Here is a 17057-nt window from a genome sequence, read left to right as displayed (position 1 = left end):
GCGTCTGAATGAAAAGGGACTGTATGGTAGGAGACCCAGGAAGACCCCACTTCTTACCCCGAGACATAAAAAAGCCAGGCTGGAGTTTGCCAAAAAACTTACCTGAAAAAGCCTAAATCGCTTTGGAAGAATGTTCTCTGGTCAGATGAGACAAAAGTAGAGCTTTTTGGGCAAAGGCATCAACATAGAGTTTACAGGAGAAAAAAAGAGGCATTCAAAGAAAAAAACACGGTCCCTACAGTCAAACATGGTGGAGGTTCCCTGATGTTTTGGGGTTGCTTTGCTGCCTCTGGCACTGGACTGCTTGACCGTGTGCATGGCATTATGAAGTCTGAAGACTACCAACAAATTTTGCAGCATAATGTAGGGCCCAGTGTGAGAAAGCTGGGTCTCCCTCAGAGGTCATGGGTCTTCCAGCTGGACAATGTCCCAAAACACACTTCAAAAAGCACCAGAAAATGGTTTGAGAGAAAGCACTGGAGACTTCTAAGGTGGCCAGCAATGAGTCCAGACCTGAATCCCATAGAACACCTGTGCAGAGATCTAAAAATGGCAGTTTGGAGAAGGCGCCCTTCAAATATCCGGGACCTGGAGCAGTTTGCAAAAGAAGAATGGTCTAAAATTCCAGCAGAGCATTGTAGAAACTCATTGATGGTTACCGGAAGCGGTTGGTTGCAGTTATTTTGGCTAAAGGTTGTGCAACCAAGTATTAGGCTGAGGGTGCCAATACTTTTGTCTGGCCCATTTTTGGAGTTTTGTGTGAAATGATCAATGTTTTGGTTTTTGCTTCATTCTCTTTTGTGTTTTTTCATTTAAGACAAATTAAATGAAGATAATAATAACAAAGAATTTGTGATTGCAATCATTTTCAGGAAGAAACTGAGTATTATCTGACAGAATTGCAGGGGTGTCAATACTTTTGGCCATGACTGTACATCTTCTTTTAGTAAAGGGTCCCTTCTCCTGCTGTGGGTGTAATTTTTACAGACCACTGAAGTTTCTAATTCAGGAGGTGACATTTCAGATTGTTCCCCACATTATATCTGATGCAGAGGCTTTTGTATACTGCGCCACGTGCAGCTTAATTTGCATAGACCTGAATACCAGATCCCTTAGGGTGCGTGTTCAGGAACCCGTGAGGGATACTAAAAATGGAGCAAACAGTCAAAACTATGAAAATGTTAAAAACTATTCCTAAAACATTAAATATTTTCAAAACTGGAATCCTTAGGGCCTGTGCACACGATGCAGATTTAGTGCAGAAACGCTGCAGAACTGCACTGTGATTTACAGTACAATGTAAATCAATGTGGGAAAAAAAGCTGTGCACATGGTGCAGAAAAATCTGCGCAGAAAAGCTGCAGATTTCAAAGAAGTGCATGTCGCTTCTTTTGTGCAGTTCTGCAGCGTTTCTGCACAGATTTTTCTGCACAGCTTTTTTTTCACATTGACTTACATTGTACTGCACAGAAACTGCATAGAAACTGCCCAGAAACTGCCCAGAAACTGCCCAGAAACTGCCCAGAAACTGCATAGAAACTGCACAGAAACTGCATCAAATCTGCAGATGCAGATTTAGTGCAGAAAATTCTGCACCACATTTCCTACGTGTGCACATAGCCTAAGGGTATGTTCACACGTTCAGGATTTCCATCCTTTTTTTTTCAGGACTGTTTTTTTAAAAAACTGCAGCTCTTGGCAGAAAATGCAGGTCCTTTTTTTGGTCCTTTTTTGTCGTTTTTTGATCCTTTTTTTTTAATGCAGTTTTCTAACCCTAACCCTACCCCTATTCTAACCTTAGTGAAAAAAAAAAAAAAAAAATTCTTAATTTTTTTATTGTCCCTACCAATGGGGGTGACAAAGTGGGGGGGGGGTGTCATTTACTATTTTTTTATTTTGATCACTGAGATAGGTTATATCTCAGTGATCAAAATGCACTTTGGAGCGAATCTGCCGGCCGGCAGATTCGGCGGGCGCACTGCGCATGTGCCCGCCATTTTGCAAGATGGCGGCGCCCAGGGAGAAGACGGCCGGACGGACACCGGGTAAGTATAAGGGGGGGAGATTAGGACTGGGGGGGGGCATCGGAGCACGGGGGGGGCATCGGAGCACGGGGGGGGGGGGGGGCATCGGAGCACGGGGGGCGGGATCGGAGCACGGGGGGGCAGCCACACTCCGCCCACGCACTTCCGCCCGCTCCCCCGCACTTCCTGCTGCAGCGGTTCTGCACATCAAATCGCAGTAAAACCCGCAGATATATTTTTGATCTGCGGGTTTTACTGCGGTTTTAACCTCACAATGGAGGTCTATGGGTGCAGAACCGCTGCGGTTCAGGAAAAAGAAGTGACATGCTCCTTCTTTTTTGCCGCAGCTATTCTGCGCGGCTTTTTAAACGAAATTCCGGATCATGTGCACAGCAGTGACTGTTTTCCATAGGGTTACATTGTTATGTACCCTGCATGGAAAATAGCTGCGGAACCGCAGCGGCAAAACCGCTGCGGTTCCACAGTAAAAAACGCACTGTGTGAACATGGCCTAAAGGTTTTTCTGCACGTGGAATTGATCATGTTTATTTGCGCATTACGGGCTGATGAGATTTGCCATCCCTCCCATCATGCTCGGCGTATGTCTGTTGCATGGTCATGGGGAGTCGGGCATCATGCTGAGGTGGCCGCCAGAGGGACGTGAACGTCGACGTGCTATCTAAAGTTGAATATTTCATATAAACATCCTCCTGATGAAGCCCAGTGTTGGCGAAACGTGCGTCATGGTGCCTGTGTGCTCCCTCCTGCTCCTCTCTTTGGTCTTTCACTGGTAAACTATGTCTCAAGGTATATGTATCATTCACTGTTTGCATGTTTATTCAGGACTTTCTTATGATTTATTTGTATGGGATTAGTACCAAAAAGCAAAGGTAGGGTTTTGGTTTTATTTTGCCTCTCGCATCAGGGATGTCTTTTCGATCTATGTCTTCCTGTATGTGTCTTTTACTTTGATCCCACCCTTGCCACCATGTGTTTATTTGGTAATAAGCCAAATTTAACCCCTTCAAGCACAGGCAATTTTCAGCTTTTTCTTTCTTCTCTTCTTCCAAGAGCCATAACTTTTGTTTATTTAAATTTAAAAAAAAAAACAACCTTTGCTTGTGTCGCCATTTTCCAAGATATTTAACCCTTTTATTTTTCTGGATATGGAGCTGATGTTTTTATGGATACCATTTTGGAGTAGGTACGTTGTTTTGATCACCTCATACTACATTTTATTGCAATGTTGTGGAGACCAAAACACCTTATATTTGGAGTTGTGTTTTTTTTTCTCCTTATGTCATTTACTGATCGGATTAACTTACTCTATATTTTGATAGATCGCACTTTTACTAATTCAATGATACCAAATGTGTATTTTTAAAAAAATTATTTTTAGTAGGGCAACAGGAGCGTTGTCTAGGATAACAGTGGGGGCAGGAGTCACATAGATCCCACCGCTGCCACCAATATATCACAGAAGATACTGGTGGGGAATCATACAAATCTCACCGCTGCCACCAGTTTTTCAGGGAATGCAACTCCGCTGCCTCCAATGATCAGTGCAATTACACAATTGACTGACGAGAGATGGACGACACTGCAGCTGCTTCCATTACTAGGACACTAGCTACCACCACCAGTCATTTATACAGGCCGATTGGACACCCGTTACAGATAACACATAGCTTCAGGGGTGCGGTTTACAGAACAAGAGGAACAAAGATATTGCATTTAGATATTTCATCCGAAAAGGTAGGCAGTGTTTATAAAAATATACAAAGATCATACAAAATGTTAACAAATAATATAGTATATACAATTACATAACATAAAAACAAATAATGGAGAATTACGTTACCTGATGTAACGGAAATGGCTCAAAACTTAGCGGGGGATGGCATGCCTTAGGAAAACAGAATTTTGGAACCAAAATTTTCTTTGTTAGGAATTTATAAGGGATAAAAGTTAACGAGCGATTTCTCATTTTTTCCAACAAAATGCACAAAACTATTTTTTTTGTGTAGGGACCACATCACATTTGAGGGGTCTATATGAAAGAAGATGCCCCAAATTGACACCATTCTAAAACTGCACCCCTCATGGTGCTTAAAACCACATTTGAGAAGTTTATTAACCCTTCAGGTGCTTCACAGGAATTTTTTTTTTTAATATTTTTTTTCACAAAAAATTGAATTCAGATCCATTTTTTTTTAAATTTTTACATGGGCAACAGGAAAAAAAGACCCCAAAATTTGTTGTGTAGTTTCTCCTGAGCACACGGGTACCCCATATGAGGGCGAAAACCACTGTTTGGTCGCACAGCGAGCTCTTAAGGGAAGGAGCGCAATTTGACTTTTTGAGTGCAAAATTTGCTGGAACAATTGGCGGACGTAATGTCGCGTTTGGAGAGCCCCTGAGCTGCCAGAACAGCAGAACCCCCATAAGTGACTCCATTTTACAAACTACACCTCTCAATGAATTCATCTAGGGGGCAGTGATCATACTGACACCACGGCTGTGTCACAGAAATTTATACCATTGGGCAGTGACGACAAAATAACTACATTTTTACCACCAAGATTTAGTTTTAGCCCCAGATTTTACATTTTCAAACAAGAAGTGGGTAAAAATGGCACAAAAATTTGTCCCACAATTTCTACTGAACGTGGCAATACCCCATATGTGGCTGTACAGTACTGCTTAGCCACAGGGCGAGACTCGGGAGGGACGGAGCGCTATTTGCCTCCTGGATCGCAGATATTCCTAGAACAGTTTGCGGACTCCATATACAGAGCCCCTAATTGCTAGAAGTGAAGAACCCCCCCTCAAGTGACCCCATTTGGGAAACTATACACCTTGGGAAATTTATCTACAGGTGTAGAGACGATTTTGACTCCATGGTGTTTTCCGGAAACAAGCAGCAGTGGATGTTGCCAAGTGAAAATTGCAAACTGCCGTTGTAGTGATCAGTACGTTGTAGTGAGCAGTACGTTGTAATCACCAGTATATTATGCCCAGCCCACGCTTCTGGAGACACGCACCTGTAAGTTAGGCGGGCTCTCAGTTACAGAAATGCCAAACGTGGTCGCCATCTGTGGTTTAGGTTCACTGTGGGGCTCAGAAGGGAGGGGGGCATTTGGATTTCGGAGCACAGAATTTGCTGAATTTCTTTTGCCGGGTGAGGCGCCATTTCGCTTTTCCAGAGCCTTTGTGCTACCAGTAACGTGGAAGCCCCTATATTTCAGTTACCAGATGACGGACCTGAGTGAAGACTTGCTCTTTTTGTGGATTGAGTTGAAGCTTTTATTGGGAACATTTTACATAACGTTTGGGATCACATTTATCCGGCGCTCTACGTTGAGCACTTACTTTGGGGTTTCTATCTATATCTCTGAGTGACGTGACAGATGAAACCCCTGAGGAATCCATTCACAATAATGAGGCAGCAGAGTTACTCCAGACTCCGTCTGGCCTTGTTCAGCAGTGTCCTTTCCAGAAGTGCCCAAAACTGCGGCCGACGGCACTTTTATGCAATTCTAAAAAGACGGACACTGCCGGATCACAGGTTAGACAGCATCCACAGTGCCTCATTATAGGGAATTTTCTGCCAGAGGTTCCTTCTGAATCACGTATTTCAGAGATTTACAGGGAAACCTCGGGGTAAGCGCTCAGTGCAGAGCGCAGGATAAATGTGCGCCGAGCCTTACTGCGATCTTTGGGAGGCAGAATGACAAATCAACAGCCTGTGAAGAATTGGATTTATTTTTTTGTTGCCGTTCCTTCACACGGTAAAAGTGATTAGGCGACTTTATTCTTCAGGTCGGTGCGATTACAGAGATACCAGATTTATATCGGGTTTTTATGTTTGGCTGCTGTCACACACTGAAAGACGCTTTTTATTACAAAACATAATTTTTGCATCACCATATTTTGAGAGCTATAATTTCATATTTTGGCCCACAGAGTCATGTGAGGTCTTGTTTTTTGCGGGACAAGTTGACATTTTTATTGGTACCATTTTGGGGCACATGACATTTTTTTTATCACTTTCCATTCTGATTTTTGTGAGACAGAATGAACAAAAACCCCGCCAATTCAGGAATTTACTTTTTTAGGGGTGGGGTGGGGGTTTATGCCATTCCGCGTGTGGTAAAATTTATAAGGCAGTTTTATTTTTTTCGGGTCAGTACAATTACAGCTATAACTTTTATTTTTCCACTGATGGAGCTGTATGGTGGCTTGTTTTTTTTTTGCGGGCCACAATGACGTTTTCAGCGGTACCATGTTTATTTATATCCATCTTTTTGATAACGCTATATTCCACTTTTTGTTTGGCGATACGATGATAAAACATTGTTTTTTTTCTTTTTTAATGGTGTTCACTAAAGGGGTTAACTAGTGGGACAGTTTTAAAGGTCGGGTCGTTGGCGACTCAGTGATACCAAATGTGTACTTTTATTGTTTTTTTAATTCAAATATTTATTTGGAGATACAATATCTTGATTATTTTTTTATTATTGTTGATTTTTTAAAATATATTTTTGCAATTTAAAAAAAGTTAACTTTTTTTTTTTTTACTTTGTCCCACTATTGGACAGTTATCTTTTGCATGCTGATCGCTTCTGCAGCATGGAGATGAAGCAACAACAAGTAATATTCCGCCCATGGTCAAATAGGCCAAGAACACATGGAAGGTACATTACGTCCGATGTCAGATGTAAGTAACTGGACACTGCAGGAGGCCCCAACTTCAATGGAGATGGAAGTGTCAGCTCTCTCTCACTGGCGTAATTTGAACTTTTTTTTTTCTTTTACTGCTTATAGCATTTAATTCCCTTAGGGCACTTGAAGCTGCAATTGTCTGATCGCTTGTGCACCGCTATGTATAGCATAAATCATGGTCTCCTATGAACACCAACTACAGATTGACTTTCACAGAAGAATCTTTGTGACAAGCACCAGGGGACATCAGCAGATCTCCGGCTGTCAAGACAACCCATTGGCGCCCCACGATCACAACACGGGCGCATGGAATGATGTGCTCCCTGTTGGTGTGTATTAAATGTTGCGGTCAGAAATTGGGTACATACATTATTCATGTCATTTTCCCAACTATTACAAAAAAAAAAAAAAAAAATAGTCCCAGCTCCTAGAAGAATCTACTGAATCCCCGCACTCTTTTCTGAATCCTCAGATCAACAAATCTGAGCAACTCATCTACAGTCATGGACAAACATTTTGAGAATGAGACATATTAATTTTTCCAAAGTCTACTGCTTCATTTTTTCTAATGGCAATTTGCATATACTACTGAATGTCAGAGTGATCAGCTTAACAGCAATTACTGTACTTGCAAAGTCAATATTTGCCCAGAAAATGAACTTTAACCCCCAAAACACATTTCAACATCATTGCAGTCCTGCCTTAAAAGGAGCAGCTAACATCGTTTTAGTGATTGATCCATTAACACAGGTGTGGGTGTTGATGAGGACAGGGCTGGCGATCAATCAGTCATGATTAAGTAAGAATGACATCACTGGACACTGTAAAAGGAGGCTGGTGCTTGGTATCATTGTTTCTCTTCAGTTAACCATGGTTATCTCTAAAGAAACACGTGCAGCCATCATTGCACTGCACAAAAATGGCCTAACAGGGAAGAGTATCGCAGCTACAAAGATTGCACCTCAGTCAACAATCTATCGCATCATCAAGAACTTCAAGGAGAGAGCTTCCACTGTTGTCAAAAAGGCTCCAGGGCGCCCAAGAAAGACCAGCAAGCGCCAGGACCGTATCTTAAAACTGTTTCAGCTGCGGGATCGGACTACCAGCAGTGCCGAGCTTGCTCAGGAATGGCAGCAGGCTGGTGTGAGTGCTTCTGCACGCACTGTGAGGCCGAGACTCTTTGAGCAAGGCCTGGTTTCAAGGAGGGCAGCAAAGAAGCCACTTCTCTCCAGAAAAAACATCAGGGACCGACTGATATTCTGCAAAAGGTACAGGGAGTGGACTGCTGAGGACTGGGGCAAAGTCATTTTCTCTGATGAATCCCCTTTTCGATTGTTTGGGACATCTGGAAAACAGCTTATTCGGAGAAGAAGAGGTGAGCGCTACCACCAGTCTTGTCTCATGCCAACTGTAAAGCATCCTGAAACCATTCATGTGTGGGGTTGCTTCTCAGCCAAGGGAATCGGGTCACTCACAGTCTTGCCTAAAAACACAGCCATGAATAAAGAATGGTACCAGAATGTCCTCCAAGAGCAACTTCTCCCAACAGTCCAAGAGCAGTTTGGCGCCCAACAATGCCTTTTCCAGCATGATGGAGCACCTTGCCATAAAGCAAAGGTGATAACTAAATGGCTCATGGAACAAAACATAGAGATTTTGGGTCCATGGCCTGGAAACTCCCCAGATCTTAATCCCATTGAGAACTTGTGGTCAATCATCAAGAGACGGGTGGACAAACAAAAACCAACAAATTCTGGCAAAATGCAAGCATTGATTATGCAAGAATGGACTGCTATCAGTCAGGATTTGGTCCAGAAGTTGATTGAGAGCATGCCGGGGAGAATTGCAGAGGTCCTGAAGAAGAAGGGTCAACACTGCAAATATTGACTTGCTGCATTAACTCATTCTAACTGTCAATATAACCGATTGGTACTCATAATATGATTGCAATTATATTTCTGTATGTGATATAAACATCAGACAAACACTAATAAAAACCAGAGGGCAGCAGATCATGTGAAAATATAATTTTGGTGTCATTCTCAAGAATTTTGGCCATGACTGTATACCCAGGAGCCAGATAAAAACTGGAGGCCGAGACTTTTGTTACTTAGTTCCTGCTCTCTGGATCAAACAAATAGCAGCCCAGGACACATATAGAGAAAGATTCAATACATAACTTCAGTATGATGAATATCGGGGTATTCCCAATAAGTCTGAATATACAGAAGTAATCATGTGGGCAAGGAGACACTGGACATATGGAGCTGTGTTCCACTAGTTAAATTTGTGTAGTTATATTCTTGCACATAGGGAGCAGTATTATAGTAGTTATATTCTTGTACATAGGAGCAGTATTATAGTAGTTATATTCTTGTACATAGGGGCAGTATTATAGTAGTTATATTCTTGTACATAGGGAGCAGTATTATAGTAGTTATATTCTTGTACATAGGGAGCAGTATTATAGTAGTTATATTCTTGTACATAGGGGCAGTATTATAGTAGTTATATTCCTGTACATAGGGGCAGTATTATAGTAGTTATATTCTTGTACATGGGGGCAGTATTATAGTAGTTATATTCTTGTACATGGGGGCAGTATTATAGTAGTTATATTCTTGTACATGGGGGCAGTATTATAGTAGTTATATTCTTGTACATGGGGGCAGTATTATAGTAGTTATATTCTTGTACATGGGGGCAGTATTATAGTAGTTATATTCTTGTACATGGGGGCAGTATTATAGTAGTTATATTCTTGTACATAGGGGGCAGTATTATAGTAGTTATATTCTTGTACATAGGAGCAGTATTATAGTAGTTATATTCTTGTACATAGGGGCAGTATTATAGTAGTTATATTCTTGTACATAGAAGCAGTATTATAGTAGTTATATTCTTGTACATAGGAGCAGTATTATAGTAGTTATATTCTTGTACATAGGGGGCAGTATTATAGTAGTTATATTCTTGTACATAGGAGCAGTATTATAGTAGTTATATTCTTGTACATAGGGAGCAGTATTATAGTAGTTATATTCTTGTACATAGGGGCAGTATTATAGTAGTTATATTCTTGTACATAGGGAGCAGTATTATAGTAGTTATATTCTTGTACATAGGGAGCAGTATTATAGTAGTTATATTCTTGTACAAGGGGCAGTATTATAGTAGTTATATTCTTGTACATAGGAGCAGTATTATAGTAGTTATATTCTTGTACATAGGGGGCAGTATTATAGTAGCTATATTCTTGTACAAGGGGCAGTATTATAGTAGTTATATTCTTGTACATAGGAGCAGTATTATAGTAGTTATATTCTTGTACATAGGGAGCAGTATTATAGTAGTTATATTCTTGTACATAGGGGCAGTATTATAGTAGTTATATTCTTGTACATAGAAGCAGTATTATAGTAGTTATATTCTTGTACATATGAGCAGTATTATAGTAGTTATATTCTTGTACATATGAGCAGTATTATAGTAGTTATATTCTTGTACATAGGGAGCAGTATTATAGTAGTTATATTCTTGTACATAGGAGCAGTATTATAGTAGTTATATTCTTGTACATAGGGAGCAGTATTATAGTAGTTATATTCTTGTACATAGGGGCAGTATTATAGTAGTTATATTCTTGTACATAGGGGCAGTATTATAGTAGTTATATTCTTGTACATAGGGGCAGTATTATAGTAGTTATATTCTTGTACATAGGGGCAGTATTATAGTAGCTATATTCTTGTACAAGGGGCAGTATTATAGTAGTTATATTCTTGTACAAGGGGCAGTATTATAGTAGTTATATTCTTGTACATAGGAGCAGTATTATAGTAGCTATATTCTTGTACAAGGGGCAGTATTATAGTAGTTATATTCTTGTACAAGGGGCAGTATTATAGTAGTTATATTCTTGTACATAGGAGTAGTATTATAGTAGTTATATTCTTGTACATAGGAGCAGTATTATAGTAGTTATATTCTTGTACATAGGAGTAGTATTATAGTAGTTATATTCTTGTACATAGGAGCAGTATTATAGTAGCTATATTCTTGTACATAGTGGCAGTATTATAGTAGTTGTATTCTTGTACATAGGAGCAGTATTATAGTAGTTATATTCTTGTACATAGGAGCAGTATTATAGTAGCTATATTCTTGTACATAGTGGCAGTATTATAGTAGTTATATTCTTGTACATAGGAGCAGTATTATAGTAGTTCTATTCTTGTACATAGGAGCAGTATTATAGTAGTTATATTCTTGTACATAGGAGTAGTATTATAGTAGTTATATTCTTGTACATAGGGGGCAGTATTATAGTAGTTATATTCTTGTACATAGGAGCAGTATTATAGTAGTTATATTCTTGTACATAGGAGCAGTATTATAGTAGTTCTATTCTTGTACATAGGAGCAGTATTATAGTAGTTATATTCTTGTACATAGGAGTAGTATTATAGTAGTTATATTCTTGTACATAGGGGCAGTATTATAGTAGTTATATTCTTGTACATAGGAGCAGTATTATAGTAGTTATATTCTTGTACATAGGAGCAGTATTATAGTAGTTATATTCTTGTACATAGGAGTAGTATTATAGTAGTTATATTCTTGTACATAGGAGCAGTATTATAGTAGTTATATTCTTGTACATAGGAGTAGTATTATAGTAGTTATATTCTTGTACATAGGGGGCAGTATTATAGTAGTTATATTCTTGTACATAGGGGCAGTATTATAGTAGTTATATTCTTGTACGTTGGAAGGACAGGGGGAGAGACAGATGTTTTTGATTAGATGGCAGATTCTTGAGGGACTAGTGGATAGCAATGGCATTGGGTTTGGTCCCAGGAGTTGTGGGAAAGGTTTAGATGCAGTGAGTCCATTTCTTCTGTCGTCTATAGCAGGGGTGTCAAACTGCATTCCTCGAGGGCTGCAAACAGGTCATGTTTTCAGGATTTCCTTGTACTGCACAGGTGATAATTTAATCACCAACTCACCTGTGCAGTACAAGGAAATCCTGAAAACATGACCTGTTTGCAGCCCTCGAGGAATGCAGTTTGACACCCCTGGTCTATAGTAAAGCTGGCACCATATAAGAGACTGGCCTTGGAGAGTGCACAGTCCTACTACTGGTCCCAGTCACAGCTTCCAGTTGGATGAGCAGCTCTGGAGTACTCACTGCTGCTCGGACCGCCATAACAATGTGCAGGCGGCACATAGAACCAGATATATAAAAACAAAAAAACACTTTTTTTTTTTGGTAAAAAGAGATAAAAGTTTATTTGGAGTGTATAAAATTAGATAACTTTATAAAGAATGGTAACTAACAGCAGATAGAACAGACATCTGTGATTTGGGGGCCTCCCCAAGATAAACCTCGCCCTCCTGAAAAGCCGGAGGTCATCAGGTGTTCGTACCAATCATACAGACATTAGCCGTACACAGCGCCATCTACAGCCCGCGGGGACGTACTGCACCCCCATCAAGATGGTCCGAAATGGATGTTACTTTCTGTTTCCAACGTCAAACAAAAAAACTTTTCTAAAAAGCAGCTCATTTCCTATGAAGTTTTTAAAAGTTTCTACCTTAGAGCACCCTAAATATTACTGAAATTGAAAGAGTTGGGGAAAAGGGAGAATGACACAAACCAGACACAAAAAAAATAAACAACCATGTACAAATTCAGAAAACGGAAGCGATTCACAGCTTAGAACGAATATAAATACAGGCAGGAAACAAGAGACTAAAACACCTAAAAAAAAATAAGACGACCCAAAGGAAAAAATGGCAGCAGCGAGAGTTAAAGGGGCTTGTGTAATACTAATTTATATATATACCCCCCTAAGAAGGGGTCCGTGCTTCTCACAAGGGATAATAAGGCAACCATTCTGGGTGTAAGGAGGCCACGTCCGTACCTGTAAGGACCCTCTATTGCACACGTATAATATATGTAGTGATATCATTGACGTCGATGTATCCAGAATATTAGTGTTAGACTTAAAAATTAAGAAAAAAAATGGTGCTGTAAGCCCCCCTTGCAATGGAACATGTACAATCTAGCAGGATCTTGCATCCCCCCGCTCCACTACAAGGGGGACATTATAAAAGCTGTCATATTCCTATGTGCCGGGAATTGATAAAGGTGAATGTGCAGCCTACGGGGAGGTTCTTTGGTTTGTGCTCAGCTACGATATAATTAAAGTGCGCCTGTCAAAAAGACAGGAAGGGAAATATTGCAAAAAAGTTATTAACCCGGGGACAATACGTGGAAACTTTAAAAAGAAAAAAATGTTTTTTATTTTATCTGCACTGCAGTAACTAAAGGCAGCCACTAGGTGGTGCTGCAGCGGTGGCCGTAGCGGTGGCCGCAGGACGTGGAGGGGTTTCCATCTCCCCTTTAATGTGATGATAATTACTGTGTGAACTTGTGTATGGAGGGGATTTAAAGACACACTGACTCTAATAAAGCCATGTTTCTATAGGAGGGAGTCGATACTTAATAAGCAGATTTGCAGGGAAGGGGTCTTCTATAACGATAGCTCATCCAGGCCTAGAAGTCCCCCAGGTCACCTGTAGGGGGCACTGCGAGTGCTCCACTCATTAGGATTGCTAAGAGATAGCAAGGGAGTGTAATACGCAGGGTAAATGGAGGCAGCAAAAGTTAAAAAACAAACAAAAAAAAAAAAAAAAAAAACAGGCAGGACCCCCCAAAAGAAGGGGAATGGTTTTCTAAAAGAGGACAATCAGCGCCCCCTATAGGAGTGTGACTGTCAGTGACGGGTTAGTCCCTAGCAGAAGATAACCCTGACCCCCTTCTAGCAATCCCCGGCTCCGTCGGTCACACGTCATGCCATGCTCTGGCGCTTGTCGCTGTATCTGGGCAGCAATGAGCGGGAGTGTTGCCCACGTCGGGCATTGGTAGCCAGCCTCTGCTGGGCCAGGAAGGACTGCGCTCCGCTAGGGACCTGTGTCCTCTCGTCTGTGACCTTCTGTTGCAGCGCCATTCCCTGGGAAAAGAGAGTGGACAATACATATAGTCTGACAGTCTACCCCTCCATACCCGGCCCCTCCGAACCGTCACCCACCATGTTATACCAGGCGCTTATTATCAGCTTCTCCTCCTGGTCTCTCTGAGTCTTGGTCTTCTCAAAGTCATTCTAGAGAATAAGGAGAAAGTGGGTGATTATTACATCCCCCCATAATAAGTATAAGGACCCCATCGTGTTCGTCCTCCTCACCTCTAAGTGCCGGATCCTGGTGTCCTTCTCCTGCAGTTGGTTCTTTAAGGCCTGGATCTCCGGAGGATTATAATTCTGCTGCTTGGGATCCAGGGTCTTAATAACCTGAGAAAGGTTCAAAGTGATCAAGGGAAATCCAAAATCCGTGGGATGAGACTCGCCCACAGCGGACATCTATCATCATGGGTGACTTCTACACCCCCACTGATACTTCCACCTCCGCTGTCTCTAAGCTTCTCTCACTGCCTCCTTCGGCATCACTCAATGCTCCTCAACAGCCGCTCACAAAGATGGCCACACACCGGACCTCACCTTCAACCACCTCGGTTACCTATCTAACCTCTCCCTCTGACCACAACCTATTACATCCTCTTCCCTCTCCAGGTGCACAATCTCCACTCCACAAACTCGCACACCCTCCCATACATCTCAACACACCTCGATCTACACTCACGCACTGAATCCCTCCTCTTCATCTTACAGACCTACGTTCCCTACACAATGCACATGCTGCCGTACTATATAACACCACAACAGCTACAGCCCTCAAACTGTTGCCTCCCCTCACACAATCAACAGACAGCCCTGGCACACCAGCCTGACCAAAGAACTGAGGCAGGCTTTCAGGGTTGCTGGGCAGAGATGGAAGAGATCCCACTCCAACGAGCACTTACCGCATTCATACAGTCCCTCACTACTTACAAGTAGACATTCATTGCAGCTAAACAAATATACGTCTCATCTGTCATCTCCTGTCTCACAACCCTAAACAGCCATGCAACACCGTCAATTCTCTCCTCCGTAACCCAGCACCTCCTCCCTCTCCTCTCAGCTGAAGACTTTGCCTCATTCTTCAAGCAGACGATCGATGTCACAGAAAGCTTTGGCCTCCAGTCCCCAGAGCCCTTCCTCATAACTACTCAGCCCTCCTCCTCTAAAACCAACTTCTCCACCATTACAGAAGATGAACTCTCCTCTCTACTCTCCAGATCATTACTCATCACTTGTGAACTCGACCCAATCCCGTCCCACCTCATCCCAAACCTCACCACAGTCTTCATCCCAGCCCTAACCCATCTCTTCAACCCATCACTAACTGGTGTTTTCCCCTCAAGCTTTAAACATGCCTCCATCACACCTATCCTCAAAAAGCCCTCTCTTGACCCATCCTCTGTATCTAGCTATCACCCTATATCACTTCTCCCCTATGCCTCCAAACTACTGGAACATCACGTCTACCTTGAATTGTCCTCCCATCTATCTTCTTGCTCCCTCTTCGACCGCTTACAATCAGGCTTCCGGTCACACCATTCCACTGAAACTGCCCTAAGGTCACCAATGACCTCTTAACCGCCAAGAGCAAGCGACACTACTCTGTCCTCCTCCTCCTCGAGCTGTCGGCTGCCTTTGACACAGTGGACCATTCCCTATTACTACAGACCCTCTCATCCCTTGGCATCACAGACTTGGCCCTATCCTGGATCTCATCATACCTAACAGACCGGACATTCAGCGTCTCCCACTCACACACCACCTCCTCACCTCGCCCCCTATCTGTCGGAGTCCCGCAAGGTTCAGTCCTTGGGCCCCTGCTCTTCTCCATCTACACCTTTGGCCTGGGACAGCTCATAGAATCTCATGGCTTTCAGTATCACCTCTATGCTGACGACACACAGATCTACATCTCTGGACCAGATATCACCTCCCTACTAGCCAGAATCCCTCAATGTCTATCCACTATTTCATCCTTCTTCTCCGCTAGATTTCTCAAACTTAACATGGACAAAACAGAATCCATAATCTTTCCCCCATCTCACGCGACCCCCCCAACGAACCTATCCATTACAGTAAATGGCTGCCCACTCTCCCCAGTCCCACAAGCTCGCTGCCTCGGGGTAATCCTTGACGCTGATCTCTCCTTCAAACCACATATACAATCCCTTTCCACCGCCTACCGACTCCAACTCAAAAACATCTCCTGGATCCACATATTCCTTAAGAATCTGTAAAAACCATGCATGCCCTCATCATCTCCCGCCTCAACTACTGCAACCTCCTGCTCTGTGGCCTCCCCTCTAACACTCTCGCACCCCTCCAATCTATTCTAAACTCTGCTGCCCGACTGATCCAACTATTCTCTGACATAAATGTATAAAGTGTAAGATCCGAGACCCCCACAGCTATTAGTTACTCACCGTTCGGGCTTTCTCCACGTAACGCTTGTATCTCTCCTCCATGGCTCGCATGTCCTCGTCTTTCTGGTGCAAGATCTGCTGCAACTCATCCACTTTCCGAGACACTGAAGAGAAGCATTATCAGATAAGGAATCCGCGATTAACACAGGAAGGAGAGAATCCCACAGTTGTCCCCAATTTTAATGTACAGGGAGCTCCCTCTAGTGGTGACTGCAGGTATGTAGTAATCAATAAAAATATTAAAATTATATAAAAATAGGAAAAAAAAAAAAAGGTTACTGTTCAGGTCAGCTTTGGGTTGCAGGGTTTCGATATATTCTCGCTTCTTCTGCAATTCTGAGTGAGCATCGTGCAGCAACTCCCTAAACACAAAGCAGAGAGGTCAGTGCACCGGATATTACGACCAATGTTTATTACATTTCCTAAAATCACCAGTAATCTCCTATCCATTAGGGACATCGCTGGAGGTCAGAGCGCTGAAATCTGCCTTGATTGAAGCAGTGATGCACATGCGCTCAGCCTCCTCTCATTGTCTATGGGACTGCTGGACAAAGCAGAGACCAGCCCTCCACTATTTCTGGAAGTCCCATAGTCAATGAATGGAGCCCCGATCTCCGGATGGGTGGTGTTCCCAGTGGTCGGACTTCCAGCGATCAAGCTCTCCAATGTATCCACCATCCGTGCACGGCACTGTAATCGGCACGGCTCCGTCTGTCTGTCTATTAGAGGGCTCCTCGGCTGCTCTCTAGCTCGGACTGTCCGCTTTGTGGCATTAGAGTGCCAGCTCTGTACTTACAGATGTTCATCCAGTTTCCTCTTCAGCTGTGAAGACTGTAACAGAGGAGCGACACATTAGGGTCCTG

At 42.4% G+C, this 17057-nt stretch overlaps 1 protein-coding gene across 1 annotated transcript in view; it reads right to left on the bottom strand.

Annotated features, from left to right (window-relative positions):
- Nucleotides 1-12020: 12020 nt before the first annotated feature.
- HOOK2 (hook microtubule tethering protein 2) overlaps nucleotides 12021-17057 on the bottom strand; it is a 35048-nt gene continuing 30011 nt past the window's right edge. The window contains exons 17-22 of the mRNA XM_069767239.1: nucleotides 16991-17025; nucleotides 16474-16556; nucleotides 16195-16298; nucleotides 14000-14104; nucleotides 13847-13918; nucleotides 12021-13768 (exon numbers count right to left, since the gene is read on the bottom strand). Of these exons, the coding sequence (XP_069623340.1) occupies nucleotides 13607-13768; nucleotides 13847-13918; nucleotides 14000-14104; nucleotides 16195-16298; nucleotides 16474-16556; nucleotides 16991-17025 (561 nt within the window). The 3' untranslated portion in view covers nucleotides 12021-13606. The remainder of the gene's footprint in view (nucleotides 13769-13846; nucleotides 13919-13999; nucleotides 14105-16194; nucleotides 16299-16473; nucleotides 16557-16990; nucleotides 17026-17057) is intronic.

Source organism: Ranitomeya imitator, chromosome 4 (assembly GCF_032444005.1).
Source record: "Ranitomeya imitator isolate aRanImi1 chromosome 4, aRanImi1.pri, whole genome shotgun sequence".
In the NCBI taxonomy this organism is placed as follows: domain Eukaryota; kingdom Metazoa; phylum Chordata; class Amphibia; order Anura; family Dendrobatidae; genus Ranitomeya; species Ranitomeya imitator.
The sequence above is the reverse complement of the archived record's forward strand: the minus strand, read 5'-3'. Positions and strand labels throughout refer to the sequence as shown.